The 18,245-nt window shown below is 39.1% G+C and overlaps 3 protein-coding genes across 6 annotated transcripts; 1 reads left to right on the top strand and 2 right to left on the bottom strand.

Annotated features, from left to right (window-relative positions):
* Nucleotides 1-12: 12 nt before the first annotated feature.
* sarm1 (sterile alpha and TIR motif containing 1) lies at nt 13-6,910 on the bottom strand. The gene is made up of 8 exons (XM_057351122.1): nt 4,924-6,910; nt 2,832-3,450; nt 2,489-2,701; nt 2,291-2,382; nt 1,890-2,216; nt 1,538-1,727; nt 1,258-1,379; nt 13-1,005 (listed from the first exon to the last, which is right to left on the bottom strand). Exons 1-8 carry the CDS (start codon nt 5,382-5,384, stop codon nt 885-887), a joined length of 2,145 nt encoding a protein of 714 aa, XP_057207105.1. The 5' UTR covers nt 5,385-6,910; the 3' UTR covers nt 13-884.
* On the top strand, nt 5,184-9,591 carry vtna (vitronectin a). 4 transcript variants are annotated; one of them, XM_057351123.1, is made up of 9 exons: nt 5,184-5,298; nt 6,920-6,981; nt 7,079-7,198; nt 7,305-7,673; nt 7,897-8,036; nt 8,159-8,315; nt 8,675-8,827; nt 8,910-9,377; nt 9,465-9,591. In XM_057351123.1, exons 2-9 carry the CDS (start codon nt 6,930-6,932, stop codon nt 9,584-9,586), a joined length of 1,581 nt encoding a protein of 526 aa, XP_057207106.1. In that variant the 5' UTR covers nt 5,184-5,298; nt 6,920-6,929; the 3' UTR covers nt 9,587-9,591. The 4 variants fall into 4 exon arrangements, with proteins under 4 accessions (XP_057207106.1, XP_057207109.1, XP_057207107.1 ...); XM_057351124.1 differs by having other exon boundaries at nt 5,192-5,304; XM_057351125.1 differs by lacking the exon at nt 5,184-5,298 and adding an exon at nt 5,518-5,539.
* Nucleotides 9,592-10,410: 819 nt separating this feature from the next.
* On the bottom strand, nt 10,411-17,826 carry scarf1 (scavenger receptor class F, member 1). Its single transcript, XM_057351121.1, has 11 exons — nt 17,303-17,826; nt 16,825-16,883; nt 16,553-16,654; nt 15,341-15,872; nt 14,262-14,480; nt 13,917-14,045; nt 13,696-13,799; nt 13,449-13,557; nt 13,246-13,370; nt 13,013-13,141; nt 10,411-11,495 (listed from the first exon to the last, which is right to left on the bottom strand). Exons 1-11 carry the CDS (start codon nt 17,398-17,400, stop codon nt 10,426-10,428), a joined length of 2,676 nt encoding a protein of 891 aa, XP_057207104.1. The 5' UTR covers nt 17,401-17,826; the 3' UTR covers nt 10,411-10,425.
* Nucleotides 17,827-18,245: the final 419 nt, after the last annotated feature.

Below are 18,245 nucleotides of genomic sequence, written 5' to 3' on the forward strand. Positions count from 1 at the left end.
GAGCATATTTTGAGGTGTTAGTACTGTTAATGTTCAATAGCGTTGTTCATTGATACGTTGCTTCTTCACAGTGAACATGAAAATGAATTAAATTTGCCGCATATTCTGGCAAATCCTAAGAAAACTTCATCTTTTCCATCTTCGGAGTGACATTACTATTGTTGTAAAGTATTTTCTAATACTGTATGAGGTGCTTCATGACCATAATATTTCCATAAACTGCTGTGATACATAAAGAATCTCTGCAGTTGAAAAAATGAGTTCTTCGCCTAGTGGATGATGCAAATCGGCTACATAGTAGAAAAACTTGCGTGTAGCAACCTGTGCACCAAACATATGTTCAACTGCTCTCTACAATTTCCAGACCTCTACTGCAAATTAATTTCTAAAGAAGCAAAAACATTACGTATGTCTGAAGTCTTGAGGCTTTTCATTTGTGTCCATAAATGTCTAACCAATAATGAAACAGAAGCGAGGATTATCTTATCATTAATATCTAAACATTAGAGATTGACTATGCCGATTACGTTTTTGCATATAAACGATTGATAATTCGGAAATCAAATTAAGCTTCCTGAGTTAAAGAATGTCCCACATAGTTTTGGAAGAATGGTCAATAAATAGCATGTGAGGGACATCATCAGTTAATATAGCAAGAAACTTTCCAAGTTATTTACAATTTGTTGTCTATAAACAGCTACAAATGATGCTTACAGACATTAAGTAGTAAATAACACAGAATATTTTTGGGAAAGTCCTCCCAAGAAAATTCAGCTACATGCATACAGGGCAGGCTATAGTGTTCTGGTTACATGGCGACCATTACTGAGAACGCCTGTATATTCGGTATTAAGATATATATACAGTATATTCATATTAATTTGTCATTTCTTTTGTGACTCTTTTTTGTCTGTTTTTGCTGTGTCTGGCTGCTCCTGGCTGGGGCCTCCCTTCAGGAAACGCAGAATCTTCTCTATAGTGGCTTCTTGATACTCGTGAGACCACCTGTAACATCGAGCCATTTACATAAACTTATTAGATTACTCCACCTGTAATAAACGTGACTCTTCATATTAAAATCTCCTGTTGAATATGAATCTAGTATATAAACTACTCTAAGGTACAGAGCAAAAATAAACCAGAGTGGTCCAAAATGAACTGCATGTTGTATGTCAAAAGGCACGTGTCTATAGCATAGTGCTGCAAGACTTTCTCAGTCAGCAACAACACGTTACGTCAAGTTTTGTGTTGACTTACTTAATGCCATTAAATTTGAGAATGGTGCTCATATCCTCTGGCAGACAGGCTGGATCAGGCCACACAAAGTTATCAGTGACAGGAACAATGTTTTTCTTTCCATTTAGAGCTGAGACGATTTCCTGTGGATAACATTAATCAAGTATTATGTGTCAATACAATAGTATAGATATATGTAGATTTAATTGTAGGCCATATTTGTACGCATAATTTTGTAAGATGTTATCAGGTGTTGGATTAAGTTCTAAGAATAACAATTCTTTTAAAATTGGCATCAAACCTTATGGACCCAATCCTTCATAGCAACATCGCCCATGCATTTGTCCAATGCATTGGCTGACAGGACCAAGATGAAGTTGCGTGCTCGCTGCACGCTTGTGATCAGCTTCTCCTCGAACCTGCCGGCCTCCAGCTTCTCCACATCAATGAAGACGCTGAAACCGCGTAATTGTAGATGCACCTTTAGAAGGCTATAGAGAGACAGAACAGCGTGGGGTTAGTTACTTTCATTTTCTGCTACGGTTAACTGAAGCATTCAACCTTAGAGACATCTTTTTTTTTCAAGCCAGAGTGAAAATACAATCATACTGTCATTAAATGGCACACTGGCAACCTTGGTTCTGTGGTCTGACCTGGCAAGCTGTGAACCCGTGGTGCGACGGTAACTGATGAACACATCAGGGCCCGCAGGCTGGGAATCAGTTAAGCAGGGTTTGGTGGGACGGCGGGCAGGCGATAGAATCTTGGCGCGATGGATCCCGTTGTCTATGTGACAGTCAGACTGCAGCTGTTGATCTGTGATGTGAGCGATACTGTTCCGATCGACCCCAGACTGCACTAGGCCGTAGGTGTACTGTCGGAATCGTGGGTCTATGTCGGCCAGCCAGTCTGCGAGGTTATTGGGGTCACACGTGGAGTAGTTGGCATAGGTCTTCAGCACTCGCAGCTCTCTTAAAAACCTGAACAGTGGTAGCCAGAGGTTATGACACAACATTATGTTAAACACAAATACTTTAAGATTATAAGTACCAACCTCTTCCGAGTTAGCCCAGATTGCATGCCTAGGTCATGAATCAGATCCTGTTCTGTGATGTTCAGCAGGAGATCTCCATCAACCTGCAACTCCTGAGACACAGTGAATCTCTCAATTAATGTTCAATTCTAGCATCTAGATATGTTATTAAGTATATTTACTGTGTAGCTGAAGAAGAAATGGGAGTTGGGTACAAACCCGAAACTGATCACTGAATGTATTGAAGCCAATCTGCTGCAGCCATGTCTGCACCTCTCCCACCTTCCAGTTGGGCACAGATGACAGGACACGTCTCGGTATGTTCTCACCCATCATCCTCAGTGCCCGCTTAGCCAGAGAGCAGACAGTGGCATTACTGGAGTACATGACGATTCTTTTAAGACTCTGAATGGCACCAATCTCCTGAAATATCTGAGTACAAATGTGCAGAAAACATCAATATTTATGTACTTTTATTCAAAGAAACTTACAGTGTATTCCTTTTTTATGAGTAAGTTCTGTACAACTGCCATCAGTACTAAAAAGTTAATATGTGCTTAACCTTGGTATTACGCTGCCGGGACTTAATACTGGTCTCAACGCAAAGGTAGAACGCTGCAATGCATTTCCCCTCCAGCCGTGTGCCGTCTAGCAGGGGCAGCAAGTGTTGCAGGTCTGCGGCTGTGCGGCCCTGCATGTTGTCCGTGCTGTCCAGCAGGTTGCGCGCAAACTCATCAGGGTCTAATGAGGCAATGAATGGCTCCACCAGCTCCAGAGTGCCCGACTTCACCACCTCTTTCTCAATTTCCCTATTAGCCGCCAGAACAGCCACGGCAAGACAGGCGTGGAAACGGATCAGCTCGTCCTCTTTAGAAAATGCCAGAGGGAACAGCCATTCAGCTGCCTGTTTCTCTATCATCAGACGCTGGCAGCGGTGCCCGCCGTACATGGCGCAGTTAGCCAGGGCAACGGAGCAGTGCCGCAGCACGGTTGGGTCCGTTCCACGGCACCAGTACAGAAGCGTGTCCAGAGCGCCGTTAGTGATGAGCTGGGCAGATGTATCCTCCGTGTGTTTAAACATGTGCTCAAGAATGCCCGATACGCTACGTGCCAACTGGGCATCCTCCTGCTCACGGGTCAGGTTTAGTATGACACCCAGGCCCATACGTGCTACGTAGTCCCTGAAGAGAAAAGAAATTTCATAAAAAATTGACGTATTTAGCCTCTGTAGTAGACAAACATAATAAACAGTTGAGGATATGGACACTTAATCCACTATTTAAAATGTAAAATGCATTTCACGGAGATCAAACCAAGTGGCATCAATAAATGATGGTGGACCTTTTATAGTACAAATTCACCTTTTCTTAGACTGGAATTATTTTTAGCAAACTGACCCCATGGTTTTATTATAGTAAAAGCGTAGTATTATCATAGTTTCACTACAAATATTATGTTTAAACTATGATGAGACAATAATAAATTTGTGGTTGCTGTTTTATTTATAATAATTTTAATTAATAATTCATTCGGTAATAACTATAAATATTTACCAATGACTTTGACAACCAAAATGTAAACAAATGCTTGCTTGTTTGTCATTTTAAATCTAACAGTTCCCCCAAAATTTAAAGTTCTGTCATCATTTACTCGCCCTCATGTCATTTCAAACCTGTATTACTTTTTTCTGCAGAACACAAAATAAGATATTCTGAAGAATGCTAACAATGGTCCATGTTGACTTCCATTATATGGATACAAAATCACTAAAGGCTAAAATACACTACAAGACTTTTGCTCAGATTTTGTCCAGATTTTCAGTCTGGACTTGTTGCAGAAAGTCTGTGCCAGTCTGTAGATTTGATCAGTTAGTGTGTTTCTATCTAAAACTTTCAAAAAGACTGCAAGTATATGATGTCTGTCTAGTCTTAAAAAATCTGTTCAGATTTTAAAAGTCTTATGGCTGGAATACACTACAAGACATTTTTCAAAATATATAGAAAGCATTAAAGAGAAAACAATTTCCTGGAACTATCTGAAGGCTCCATGAATATCGTGACACGCGAAAAAGTTGAACTTCCGTTGTCGCAACTCTCTCTCTCTCTCTCTCTCTCTCTCTCTCTCTCTCTCTCTCTCTCTCTCTCTCTCTCNTCTCTCTCTCTCTCTCTCTCTCTCTCTCTCTCTCTCTCTCTCTCTCTCTCTCTCTCTCTCTCTCTCTCTCTCTGGAGCTGCGACTAAACAGACCAACTGAGGTAAACTTCTAACCCACTTAAAGACGAAAGCCATTTAGCCATTTAATGAATAAAAAAATGAAAGAAATACTATCTGAAGGCTCCATGATTCACGCGAGCTCCAGCGTTTTGGACTTCCATGGCAGAACTCTCTCTCTCAATGGCTCTGGGAATAACGAACCTGAAAATGTCGCAACTGGCCAATCAGATTCAAGAATTCCAACGAGTGTGTGACGGTGATCAATGATGACAATTTTTTTATTTTTAGGTAAACTATCCCTTTAGATGCGCTATCTTTTTAAAAGCCACGTGAATGTTTGTTATCTAATGCGATGACATTTATACATTTTGTAATATGGTTTAAATGTCCAAATAATTTGGTGCCAACCGTATGAACAACATACTTAAATATAAATGTTTTACCTGTTTTCTGTGACCAGTATCTGTTCCAGGAGCTTGGCAGACTCATAGGTGATTTCCACAGCAGGCGTCTGCAGCAACAGCAAAAGCAACTCCAATCCTCCATCTAACCTGATTCTGTTGCAGATCTCCTCAGCTACCTGTCGACCCACAGTGGGCAAGATCCAGGCCTCCTCAACCAGCTGGAAACTTTCAGCGATGGCACGACGGGTGTCGTCCACATCGCCGGTGTCTCTGGAAGACTTCAGCGTTTTGATGGCAGAGCGTAGCGCGGGGAGAGAGACGTCCAGCACGGCCTGTACGTCGGTGCTGTGCCCGGGAGAAACGGCTTTGGGATCAGAGCTCGTCCTCCGGTTATGCAGTCGACTGACATATTCGGTAACCGTGAGTCTGTCAGAGCTAAACATTAAGAATGATAAATACCGGCAAAGCTTACTGATATAAACGATGGCGGACAAAAACATCTACCAGCTGTTTCTTAAAGATCAGCGAGCCTGTTGTGACTCAACCCGTGGGAAAATGCTCTGAATACAATCTGCTGTCGTGTCCTTTTGTGAATTTTGTTTCTTTGTTTCTTTCAGCTGTCACGGAGACATTGGCCTGGCCTGCATGCAAACGTGTAGGCCTGTGTTATATTCCCAAACAAAGTGTTATTGACAGATTTATTAAAAGCAGTCGTTTAGTTCCATATCAAAACCAAAAATAAACATTAGAGCCCCCAAAAAACATCATTAGTTTATTTGAAGTGCCCTTTAAATAAAAGCCTTTATGTCTCAGACGAGGCCCATATCGATTTTGTTCACAAAAACCGTCGTGAAACTAACAAAGAAAGAAGTCGCTGAGACGAGTGATCGTGTAAAAAAAATAGACAAAAAGATTTAAAGAAATCAACCGGTTTGTATAGCTGCAGCGACGTCTGTGAATTCTGTTTTGCTGAACAAAGTCGATTTCCAGTTTCCTTTTGCTGCCTTCGGATAAATGTTAGTCACAGTCCTCGAAAGCGTCCCTTAAGGTTATTGTAAAGCAAAACAATATGATTATATTTCAAATACAACCAATATTCTTGAGTAAAACAGCATCTTCGTCTAGACCCGCCCAGTGTAGTGTTTATTCACACACTTGCTGTGGAGCATCACCCTCAGCATCAGTAGCTCTGCGATTCACTGTTCGGCTCCACCTAGAGGAGAAAGATGGTAATGACGTCAAAATACAACATTCATTCATCGAACGTTAGATATCTGTTAGTTTGTTATCTGGGGTTATAAAGAATAGAAATTAAATTTTCAGGAATAGCTCTTTGCGATTTTTGAAGGATTTTCCATGTTAATGTTCTTGGGAATTTAAGCTATAATAATTCAGGTATTTGATCATAAATATTTGCTTATTTGTTTCATATTAGTAACTATTACAGTAGACTTTAGCATTTTGGGGAAAATATGCTACTATGGTATTTTTGAAAGAAAATGTCATAGAAAACATTGAAAAGCGACAAAAACTTGAAGGAAATTATAGTGTAAGTGAAGTGATCAAAGCTTTTTGGCAGATTGATAACCATTTGTATTACCATAGTGTTGGTCCAAAAACCATGGTTAAACTATGGTATGTTATGTTCATTACAATGTTTGTAGGTAGTCTGTTGTGTTAATCATCAACTTTTCACTGAGGTCAACAGTGTTTACTAGAAGCTTAAGCAATGCACTTGCAAAAGACCATCATGCGGACTGCAGATATACAGACTATGGCTTATGTTTTGTTGCAAATTGTAAACATGCATTAACGGTTGTTAAAAACTTTTGCATTGATAACATAAACACAGAATACAGGATAATAAATGGAAAAAAATAATAAGGAAGAGCATTGGTGTGAATATATAGGCCTACATTTGGCAAACAATTAAAGTAAACAAGAGAGGGTAAGCAACCCCTCAGTATTCATCCACAGATCTCTTCGTGTGCTGTTTTCAGTCCGGATGGTCTCATTTCTCTTGTGTCTTCATCAGAAACATCAGGATGAAGTTAATCTTTCTGCTAGGACTGCTTATCTTCACATATGCACTTGAAGGTATAGTTTCATATATTATACATTTCTTTTGATTTTTTTTATGCCACCACAAATTATTTCAGTAAGAAATGTGTTTCTTGACGATTCTTTCTGTCAGAGTCGTGTATCGAAAGATGTGAAAATGGTTTTGACACCACCAAAACTTGCCAGTGTGACTCAATGTGCACATACTACCAGACCTGCTGCAATGATTACGAGTCCATTTGTCGTATTAGAAGTAAGTTACCTCACTTAAGCACATGAATTGTTTATTTCAAGAGCTTCTAGTTTCAAAGAATCCCATAAAAACTGAGGAGAAAACTGTTGTTAATGTAAATTCACAGCTCGTGGAGACACCTTCCCTTCATATCCTGAGGATTATGATGAGGACACAAACAGCACAGACGTGCCTGGCGTGTCCAGATCAAAGCACACACTCCTGATCCCTTCTTCAGAAACCTTTGCCGAAATTTCCAGCCTGTTGACACCAACTTCACAAAGCTTAGACAAAACTGATGCAAATCCCACAACCGCAGCTGCTGCAACTACACCATTACCCTATAGAATCAAAGAGCCCATCACGACTGCAAGCACACCCACAACTGCAGACCCCCAACCAACAAAAGCCCAAGACCCCGATGCTGAGGTGTGCAGCGGTAGACCTTTTGACTCCTTCATGCAGCTCAAAAACGGCTCTATCTGCGCCTTCAGGGGTGAGTGGTTTTATTAAGGATAAACAGTTAATGTAACACTAAACACAGTTGGACATTTGTGTTTATATAAATGAATAAAGAATGAAAACTAAAAACCAAAGACATAAAAAAAATATGTTGAGTGATATTTGTTGAAGATATCAAATATTTTTAAACATTTTTCACAACGGAACCTCTTTAACCCTGTTTTGTTTGGAATTAAAATCGTGCATGTATTCGCCAGGAAAATACTTCTTTGAGCTGGATGAGAGATCAGTTCTGCCGGGTTACCCAAAGCTCATCCAAGACGTCTGGGGAATTAAAGGTCCAATAGATGCTGCCTTCACTCGCATAAACTGCCAAGGAAAGACGTACATATTCAAAGTATGAATAGACTAAATTAAAAGTGCACATTAGTAGTTTAAAAAATAATAAAATATTTTGTTACACAGATAATTGTAAGCACTGCAGCAATATTAAATTATATTTTATTACATTATTGTCAGGGTAATAAATACTGGAGGTTTGATGATGGTGTTCTAGATGAGGACTACCCACGAGATATATCTGTGGGATTCGAAAAGATACCAGACCACCTGGATGCCGCCTTTGCCATTCCTGCTCACAGCCATCATGGCAAAGAGAAGGTTTATTTTTTTAAAGGTCAGGCCTAATCTAAAAACAATAACATTATTTCAATGAACTTTCATGTTTGGGAAAGTTCACCCCAAAACAAAACTGTATTCACCCACTTGTCGCGCAAAACATATACAGGATTCTTCTATGGAACACAAAAGAAGATATTTTGAGAAATGTGTCAGTGGTTTTGCGTCCACACAATGAAGGTCAATGGGGGCCAGTGTTGTTTGGTTACCAACATTCTTCAAAATATCTTCTTTTGTCTTCTGCAAAAGAAAGTCAGTCGTACAGGTATGGAATGACATGGGGATGAGTAAATGGTTAAATAATTTTCATTTTTGGGTGAACTATCCCTTTAACTTTACCAACTGAACTGTTTTTAGGAGACGAGTATTACCAGTATGAATTCAAGCACCAGCCAACCCATGAGGAGTGCATTAGGATGTCTTTAAGATCTCCTTCAGCTCTCTTCAGCAGATACACTGATATTTACAACGACCGATGGGTTGAACACTTCAACCAGCTTTTCAGAGGAGGTAAGCAAGTTGTGAATACATATTTTACAAACTGGGATACTTCTGTTGCACAATCTAAAGCTTTTTGACCATTTTTGTCCAGCTCAAAGTCACCATGGGGGCCATCGTTTCATAAACAAAGACTGGATTGGCATCGAATCTCCTGTGGATGCTGTGCTAGCTGGCAGACTCTACGTTACTCCAAGGTGGCCAAGCAGGAGGCAACAGGACAGAAATTACCAGAGGGAATGGAGCCAGCAGTGGGACCAGCAATGGAACCAACAAAGGGGGCAGCAGTGGGACCAACAACGAAACCAGCAATGGGGATCTAGGCGAAGGCAGAATAGATCTCCATACTGGGAGACCTTTGCTGAAAGGGGCATCAATATTGGACAGGAGTTTGCTCAGAGGTTTGGGCAGGACAGGAGGCGAGACCAGGACAGACGCAGGGACTATTATAACAGGCGGAATGACTATGATTATGACTATGGATACAACCCTTCTGAAGATATAGTCTATGACATACTGCGCAGGAGACAGCCCTTACAAAGTGTCTACTTCTTCAAAGGAGGTAATGCAATTGACATGGTTTTTACAGCTCTAGAATATTTGCTTGCACTATTATACTGTATATAGATGACAACCTTCTTCTTTACAGATAAGTACTACAGAGTGAATCTACAGACCAAGAGAGTTGACAATGCAAACCCTCCATACCCAAGACCTATTGGCAAATACTGGCTCGGCTGTAAAGACACACCTGGAGCAGAAAAGAGATAATTTATACTGTTTGTACTGATAGTATCATACTAGAAAAATAAGCTGTCTTCGCAAAGGACGATCAGTTCATCTGTAATGCCATTTATTTTAATGTCCAGCTTATTTGGAGTAATGTTGTCATAAAATGTAACATACAAGAGGTACACAAAGAATCACTTGTGGTTCTCAGCAGTTCAATATAAAATCTGGGTTCTGAAGTAGAAACAGTTAAAAACTACTTATCTGAACCATCTGATTTCAAATCAATAGCTGTTTAGTGTTATCTTGGAAACAGGTCAATGTCACCGATAGTCAGCAAAATCTGTAGGGACAAAGTTCAACCCCTGATGAATATTCCTGATTGGTGATTTGTAAGGTTTTTTTCTACTTTCTTTTGCAGAACACACCAGAAGATATTTTAAGAACGCTGGTAACCAAACAATATTGGCTCCCATTGACTTCCATTGTATGAACACAAAACTACTGACACATTTCTTAAAATATCTTCTTTTGTGTTCACCTGTAGAAAGAGTCATTTGAATGAGATTAGGGTGAATAAATGATAACAATTTAATCTTTTTGACCGAATTATCCCTTTAAGCTCTTTCCCATTACCTAGATCCAGAAATGACTGTGTTTGGCACTAGGAATAAAAACCTCTAACTCAAACTTAGTATTTTTTAAAAAGAGGCAAAAGTTACAATAATGGAAATAATGAGAATATATAAACAAAACAATTCCCACGTTTGTCTATTAATGGGTAGTTATGTTTATTAAATTGCAAACCTTGCTTACATACTGTAATCCATCTCCCTTTAATTAGTAAAGATTTGAGTCTTTTGAATGTTTTTACATAAACATTATGAATGTTTTACATAAACATTCTCATAACTAGGTTCAATTTCTGCTTGGCCCACAACTGTCTCATTGATAATAACCTCAGAAGAGGTGGAGACTCCATCCGATGGAGCCACAGTCTCATATTCATGCTCTCCTGGAGCATCTGTTTGACTGTCTTGTTCCAACAAAGACCTAGGCACATCACTCTCTGGAACACTTTTTAAAATGGAGGACAGGGGCCTCTTGGGGGCGCTGTTGTCCTGAGGAAAGTCTGTAGTCTGCACTATACAGGGAGAGCTGAGGCGCTTCTTGCGACTAGGTTTCCTCATGACCACCTCCGCGTTGCCTGACCCGGTGGTTTGCTCCCACTCGCTGGCCCGTGCTCCCAGCTTCCTCCTCGGAGGCTTGGCAATCGCTTGTCCCCTGCCTTTGGGCTGGGCGGCCATCTCTTTCTGTCTCTGGAGGCTGCCCAGTCTGCGCAGCATTGCCTGCACAGGCCCCTCTGAGCTGGACTCTTGTTTTGCCATATTTGGGGTCTTGCCTACAGTCACATACACCGTTGTCAGTTTCTCTGCATCTGAATCTGTTTCTTGTCCCCCGTCAGAGGAGCTTTGAGGGTGGGCGTTTTTTCTTGTGTTGGAAAGGGTTCGCCGCCTCCCACTGGGAACATTAACAAGAGTTCTTGAAGGACCAGAGCTGTATCTTTCCGAGCCGGCTTCTGGTGTCTCAGTGGTAGCTCCTTGTTCCTCAGAGGAGATGTTCTCCTCATTTTTCTCTTCTGCCTTTTTTGCGTCTTCCTCACTGTGGTTTCCTTGACCTCCCTGGAGGGCCGAGAGCATCAGGACCCCCCAAGTTTTGGGTTTTCGGACAGAACCAGGCAGATCCTGGGTGGAGCTGCGGCGCTCCTTAGGGCTGAACTTCGTGCCTTCGGCAAAGGAGACTGAAGGGCGTTTGGATTTGGCGATGCTGGAAGTACGTGGGATACCGAAGGCTTGGGACATGTCCTCAGTGCTGAAGTTTGACGGGTCAAGGAAGAAGTTACACTTGGAGTTCAGCTCCTGGAGTTCCCCACCGGCCACAGTTAGAACATCTGAGAGGGGAGCAAAGGAAAACATGAATAGCTTAAAAGTAAATGCTATTGCTCAGATTTTGTCTGGATTATAAATTCACTGAATGAAGTCAATTATTTTATTAAATCATGTAACAAAAATATGTTTTTAGATCACAGTGTGATAAATAAAGCACATTTAATTTGACTTTTTTTATTCTTTTGAAAATCACTTTGATAGAGTGCAATAATAGTTTAAGTATACCGTAATTTTATTTTATTTAAGTAAAAAAACTACTTGTGTACTATACTAATACTATAAGTGCGACATTTCAATACTTAAAACTAAATCGTCCCACTTTGCAGTTTATAAAAGTATACTTTTTTTTTAAAGTATTTTTGAGTGTACAGCTAATTTACAACAAGGGGTATAACGATACGCTTAGCTCACGATTCAATATGATACACTGGGTTTACGATTACGATTGCATCACGATATCAGTAAAAAAATAGATATGAAACTGACAGATTTTTCCCCCAAAACATAAAAAATGTTTTTGTAACATTTGTTATTTTGTTAAAAGAATTTAATTAGTTAAATGTTAAATAGAATTTAATGTTAAAAAGGTTTAATTCAACCATTTTTATGTAAACTAAAAAACTGAATAGATCTGTTACTGAAAAATAAAACAAAATTTTAAGACAAAAATATACAAAAATGATTTCATTTAAAAATATATTACCATACATATCTTAATAGCTCTACGATACATATTTTTATGTTTTTGTGTTGCGATATACGATACTCCTATATATTGTTTCACCCCTATTTATTTACAACTATCTTTTTCTGAAAATACATAGAAAGTAGATTAAAAGTAAATGTTAAATGTACAATAAGTATACTAATAGCATACTTGAATAAACATATTTTTGTTGTAAGGGAAAAGCTTTCAATTTTAAGACAAATGTATCAATTTTGTCTTAATTTCTTTCAATCTCTGTCTAAAGATGTCTAGAAAAAACTTTTCAGATATTAAATGGATAGTTCATCCAAAAATGTAATTTCTGTCATCATTTACTCACCATCTAGTTGTTCCAAACCGGTATGAATTTCTTTGTTCAGTTGAACAAAAAGAAAGATATTTGGAAGAATGTTAACGGCAGTTCTGGGGCATTATTGACTACCATAGAAGGAAAACTAAAATGGTAGTCAAAGGTGCCCCAGAACTGTTTGCTTTTTCCTAAATTACTCAAAATATCTTTTGTGTTCAACAGAACAAAAAAAATACAATATTTCTTCCGACGATGAGTCAATGATGCCCCAGAACTAACATTCTTCCAAATATCTTTCTTTATGTTCAATCGAACAAAGAAATTTATATAGGTTTGGAACAACTTGAGGGTAATTCATGACAGAATTTTCATTTTTGGGTGAACTGATCCCTTTAAAGAGGTATCTTGTGACTTTGGAGAACAGCTGAAACTAAAACTACAACTTGTATGACCACATAAGATCACACCATAACATAAGCAGAGTTACTAAAAGTTTTCTCTACCTTCTCTAGGAGGTTCACAGTAGATAGCCTCTCCATCATCATCAGTTTCAAACGAATCGATCACCCAACCAGACGATGGCTGTTCAATGAAGCTGTGGTTAAAGGTGAGCTCAGGATCATGATGAGACACTAAAGAAAAAACAGAACAGCACATTTCACATGACTCTGATGCTCGATTATAGTTATGAGTAAGCAACATACACCAACAGAATAAATGACAACAGACGTATTACCTGTAACTCTAGGTAGACCAGACGACCACATGGAGATACAAGGCATGGCTGAAGTCATGTTGGCCAGCACAGTGTAAACATGATGCTTCATGCGGACTGCAGGACTCCCATCCCCAACCGCCACACTGGAGGACGGGTTTAGCACAGATTGGTTTATTACATACAGACTTTCTTTCTACATATTTGAAATGACAAATTCATACCCTTCCTTCCCTTGGACTGGCCCTCCACAACAGCAGCAGCAGAACAACAAGGCAAGTATTAAAACAAGCAGGGGGATCAAAAGCCCGGCTAAGAGACCCGCCCTGCTACCTAGACAAAAACAGAGACATAGAAATGGATGAGGGGGGGCAGATATCTGTGCTACTGTTACCCCAGAGTTCAGTTTGTGACATTGCTGAGATCTCTTCTAAAATTAGTAGAGACATATAGTATCTGTATTGTACATACTGTGTGGGCAAGCCCCTGTGGTTGGATGGCAGGCGAGATTCCCACAGTCACATACAAAAGAGCAGTTGACACCGTACAGGTGAACAGGGCACGTGTTGTTACAACTACAACAGAGATTAAACTGTGAGTAAAGAGCTTTCAAATCAAAGGTTACATTTGAAGGAAATTCATTCTTATTTTCACCAAGTAAAAACAATCTATAAATATCACTGTACCCTCACCTCTCACCCTGGAAGCCAGGAAGACACATGCAACTTCCTGTCACATGATCACAGTGGCCGTGATAGCAGGTTTTACACAGGAATCGACAACCATCTCCGTAGGAGCCATCTGTGCAGGGTTTGTCACATCTGCAGAGAGGGAAATCCAACATGAAATATTTAGTATTTAGGAAGATTCCTTCATCTAAAGCATGCTGTTTGCCCCAACAGGTAAATCATAGTCAAATCATACTCAAGCTTGTTAAAAAACTGCTATGTATTTTACAACAAAATCCAAGGAAGTGTGCTTTCAAGGAAGATGACCAGACAATGACAGGCACCAGCTAGATGTTAACAGATCTGTACCTTAGTCCAGTCCAGCCAGGGTCACAGCGTAAGCACACTCCAGTCTCCGGGATACATGGCTCTTTGTTTCTGCATTTTGGGCAAACCTCCTGACAGTGATGACCATAATAACCTTCTGGACAGCGTTGGTCACAGCGAGTGCCGTTCCATCCTGGTTCACACGCATCACACAGGCCATCCTGTTTAGAACAAGGCCTGCCACCCGCGCAGTGTCCACAACTACACGTGCATATGAGAACACCATAAAAGAGTTCATATGTTTGGTTAAACTGAATACTTATATCTGCAAATAAAAATGATAAAATGTAAATACTTGCACTTTTATAAACAAATTGTATGTAATCGCATTTTTACTGATGTTTAAATCTGCTGTATCAAATAATAAATAAATCACTATACAGTAGATTTAACAATTTTAGAAAACCTATAGCAGGGCTCTTTATATCCTTTTTTCACATTTTTATTTTACTTCATTTTAAATTCATTTTAAGTTGTATTACATTGCATAATTTTGTTTGTACTATATATTATGGCTGAATCCCAACCTTGTATGTCCAAATTCACTGTTTTTCAGGAAATGGAATTTTTTTTACAAATCATTGCATACTGTGTTGTCAAAGTTGACAAGCACTTTTTAATTGTTAGATATTTGCAAAACTCAGTGACAAACATAAAGGGTGACTAATAATGGCATAATTTTTATGGCAAAAAAATGTATCTTGAAATATGGAGATATGAGGTTTCAGAAGGACAGCATCAAAGTAATACATACAGTATACCTATTGTGAATTAAACTAAACAAATAAATATATAATGCATTTTTCTTTTGTGTTCAAGTAAACAGGAAGATGACTGAAGTTTAATTTTGGTTGAATCTTTAATCTGATTTTTTTTACTGTAATCCTTTATTAACATTGTTCATATCATTAAAATCCAAAAGTAAATATCTGTTCAAAGGTGACTCATAAAAAAGTGGCAGACCACTTTAATAACAGTTATTTGTATATCATTGCCTTTGAATTCTTTATTGAGTATGTGAACACAATTATCTACATTTTAGTATTTTACACAGCACTCACCTCTTCTCACATCCTCGTCCATATTTTCCTTCACTGCAGGGTTCGTGGCAAAAAGGGCTCTTGTAACCCGGGTGACACAAACAGGTGCCATTTGACGGGAGACAGTCGGCATGGCTGAGATCACAGATGCAGCGGCGGTCGCAGGACGGACCCCACCAACCATTGATACACTGACATTCCCCAGTGCGCTGCTGGCAAGGAGACACGTAGCAGTTGCACCTCAAACTGCACCTTTGGCCCCAGTAGAGCTCATTGCACAGACAGCGGCCTGTGGCTTGGTCACAAGTGGATGTGCCAGAGTGGCACTGACAGGGTTTTGAACATGTAGATGTCCACCAGCCCTCGTCACAGGTGCAGTTGCCGTAGACGGGGTCACATTTCCCATGAGGCCAACATTTACATTTGTTTTTGCACTGGTTGCCCCAGCGGTTAGGAAAGCATGAGCACTTGCCTGTTACTGGGTCACACAACCCATGAGGGTGGCAGGGACAGAGTTCCCGACAGTCTGGCCCCCAAAACTCAGGAGGGCATGCTATACAGAAGAAAAAATTATCATAACATAGGAACTTGTAATATACATTAATTGTAATCTACATTAACATATAATGTAGATTATATAGATTATAGATTATATAGATTGTCCTTCCGAAACCTCAGATGTCCAAATTCACTGTTTTTCAGGAAATGGAAAAAACACTGTACTTTTTAAATTACAAAATACTGTGTTGTCAAAAATGACAAGCACTTTTTAACACTTTTTATGGGTTAGATATTTGCAAAACCCAGTGACAAACATAAAGGGTGACTAATAATAATGATTTATAGCAAAAAATAAAAATCACGAAATATGGAGATACGAGGTTTCAGAAGGACAGATATCTCAATTTAAAGGATGAAATCCTAAAAGTATTTTTTTGGGATACATTTACAACTTAAAGGCCGAAATCATTGGAAGGATCAGACCCCTCAAAATATATTTTTAAGGGATAGTTCACCCAAAAATGATTTTTTTCATCATTTACTTGTCATTCCAACCCTGTATTTCGTTCTTTAACAGAACACAAAAGAAGATATTTTTACGAACGCTGATAACCAAACAACATTAACCCCCATTGACTTCCATTGTACTGAGACATTTCTCAAAATATCTTAAATAAATGATAAAAAAATGTATTGTGGGATGAACTATCCCTTTAAATCAATTTTACTCACGGGTTTTGCACTGGTACCCATAAAATCCAGGTTTGCATCGGCAGAGTCCATGGTAAACACACACTTCATCCTGTAGACAAGCTCTCTCTCCCTCACAGAGTGCTGAGAAAACAAGACAGAGACCCAGATGACTGAAACCACGGATAAAAACATAACAAAACCATACAAAACTGCTGACCTCAACAGGCCTTCAGGAAAAAAACTCTTTTTGTCAATACAACAAACAGAAGGCATTTGTTATAACTATCGGTGATGATGGCTTCATTACTCACGGACTGTACATTCATCACCCTGCTGGCTCCATTCAGAACAACATATGGCAGAAGAGTCTCTGTTGAGAAAATATATCATTAAATATATTATGGGATTCAAATGACGTGAATAGTGTCTTTTTTTATATGTTATTGTATACAATTTGAGTGAAATTTGAATTAAAACATTACTATTAATTGTTTTATTTTGGGTATGTTTTCCTTTTACATTAGCTTTAGGGACGGCACTCATTCAAACAACTGACATAGACCACACTACCGTACATGTTATAATAAATGTAATAAAAACGAATAAAAACATGTTAAATCTACTAAAACATAATCAGTATACAGTATATAATAACATAACATTACCTATTCTCATTATTTCAAGAAACTTTCTGAAAAAAGGCGCTACAATGACACACCCAAACAAATTTATGTAATGTCATAAATAAATAGATATCAAACGTACAAAAATGACATGAGATATCAGTACCTGGGATTCAAGCAGACATTCTTCCCCGTTGGTGAGAGTTTCTGAGCTGAGCATTGAACACACAAAAGCATCAGTCCTAATGAAAGAAAGATGTCCATCCCCTGTCTCAGTATCAAGGGAGGAACGGAACCAACCAAAACCCCCTTTGACACCACCGCACCAGTACAGTGGTTAGTTCTGTACTTATGGAACAGATCAAACCCGGTTCTTCTTTTTCTCCAGTGATCTTAGTGGTCTGTAGTAAAATGGGCTCTCCGAATCTTTTTGTTTCCTCTGCAAGTTTCCTGAGGAAGAAAAGGCAGCTTCCTCCAATTCAACAAGCCACTGGTTGTTTAAAGGCAAAAAAATCAAGGCCCAAACTTCAGGGAGGGAGGTGTCGGGTGTTTTTAATGCCCAACATGATCTCATCTTTTTTTTTTATCTCTGCACCAATTATTTTGTCCCTCATCCCCACATAAATCACAAATATAACCAACAACATTCATTGTGTTAACTTAAAATTCACTTATTTCAGAATGCAGACTAAAAAGAGGCCCCCTGAGGTCAACCATCACACTCAAACTGAAAGAAACACTTTGATTTTTCATCACTTTTTAGTAACCAACATTCTTAAAAATAGTAATATTCATAATAAATGTCAAATAAGAATAATTTATTTTTCATTCTCAAGGTCCAAAAAATTACTTTATGCATGAGTCACAGACATGACTTCAGAATTACATTACGCCAAAGGTCTTTAAAACACACAGGCACCCATTATCTCGGATTTCCTCTTGAGGAAACCCAGTCTTCCTCTGTCTCACGAAACACCTTAAAGGAGTCATTGGATGAAAATGCAAATTTTTATGCGTTTAAGTGCTATAATCGGGTCCCCGGTGCATCTAGCAACACAGAAAACATGGAAAAAAGAGATCCAAGTTTGTTTTGATGAGCCTTTCCCTGC

This window comes from Triplophysa rosa, linkage group LG14, assembly GCF_024868665.1.
Source record: "Triplophysa rosa linkage group LG14, Trosa_1v2, whole genome shotgun sequence".
Taxonomy (NCBI): Eukaryota; Metazoa; Chordata; class Actinopteri; order Cypriniformes; family Nemacheilidae; genus Triplophysa; species Triplophysa rosa.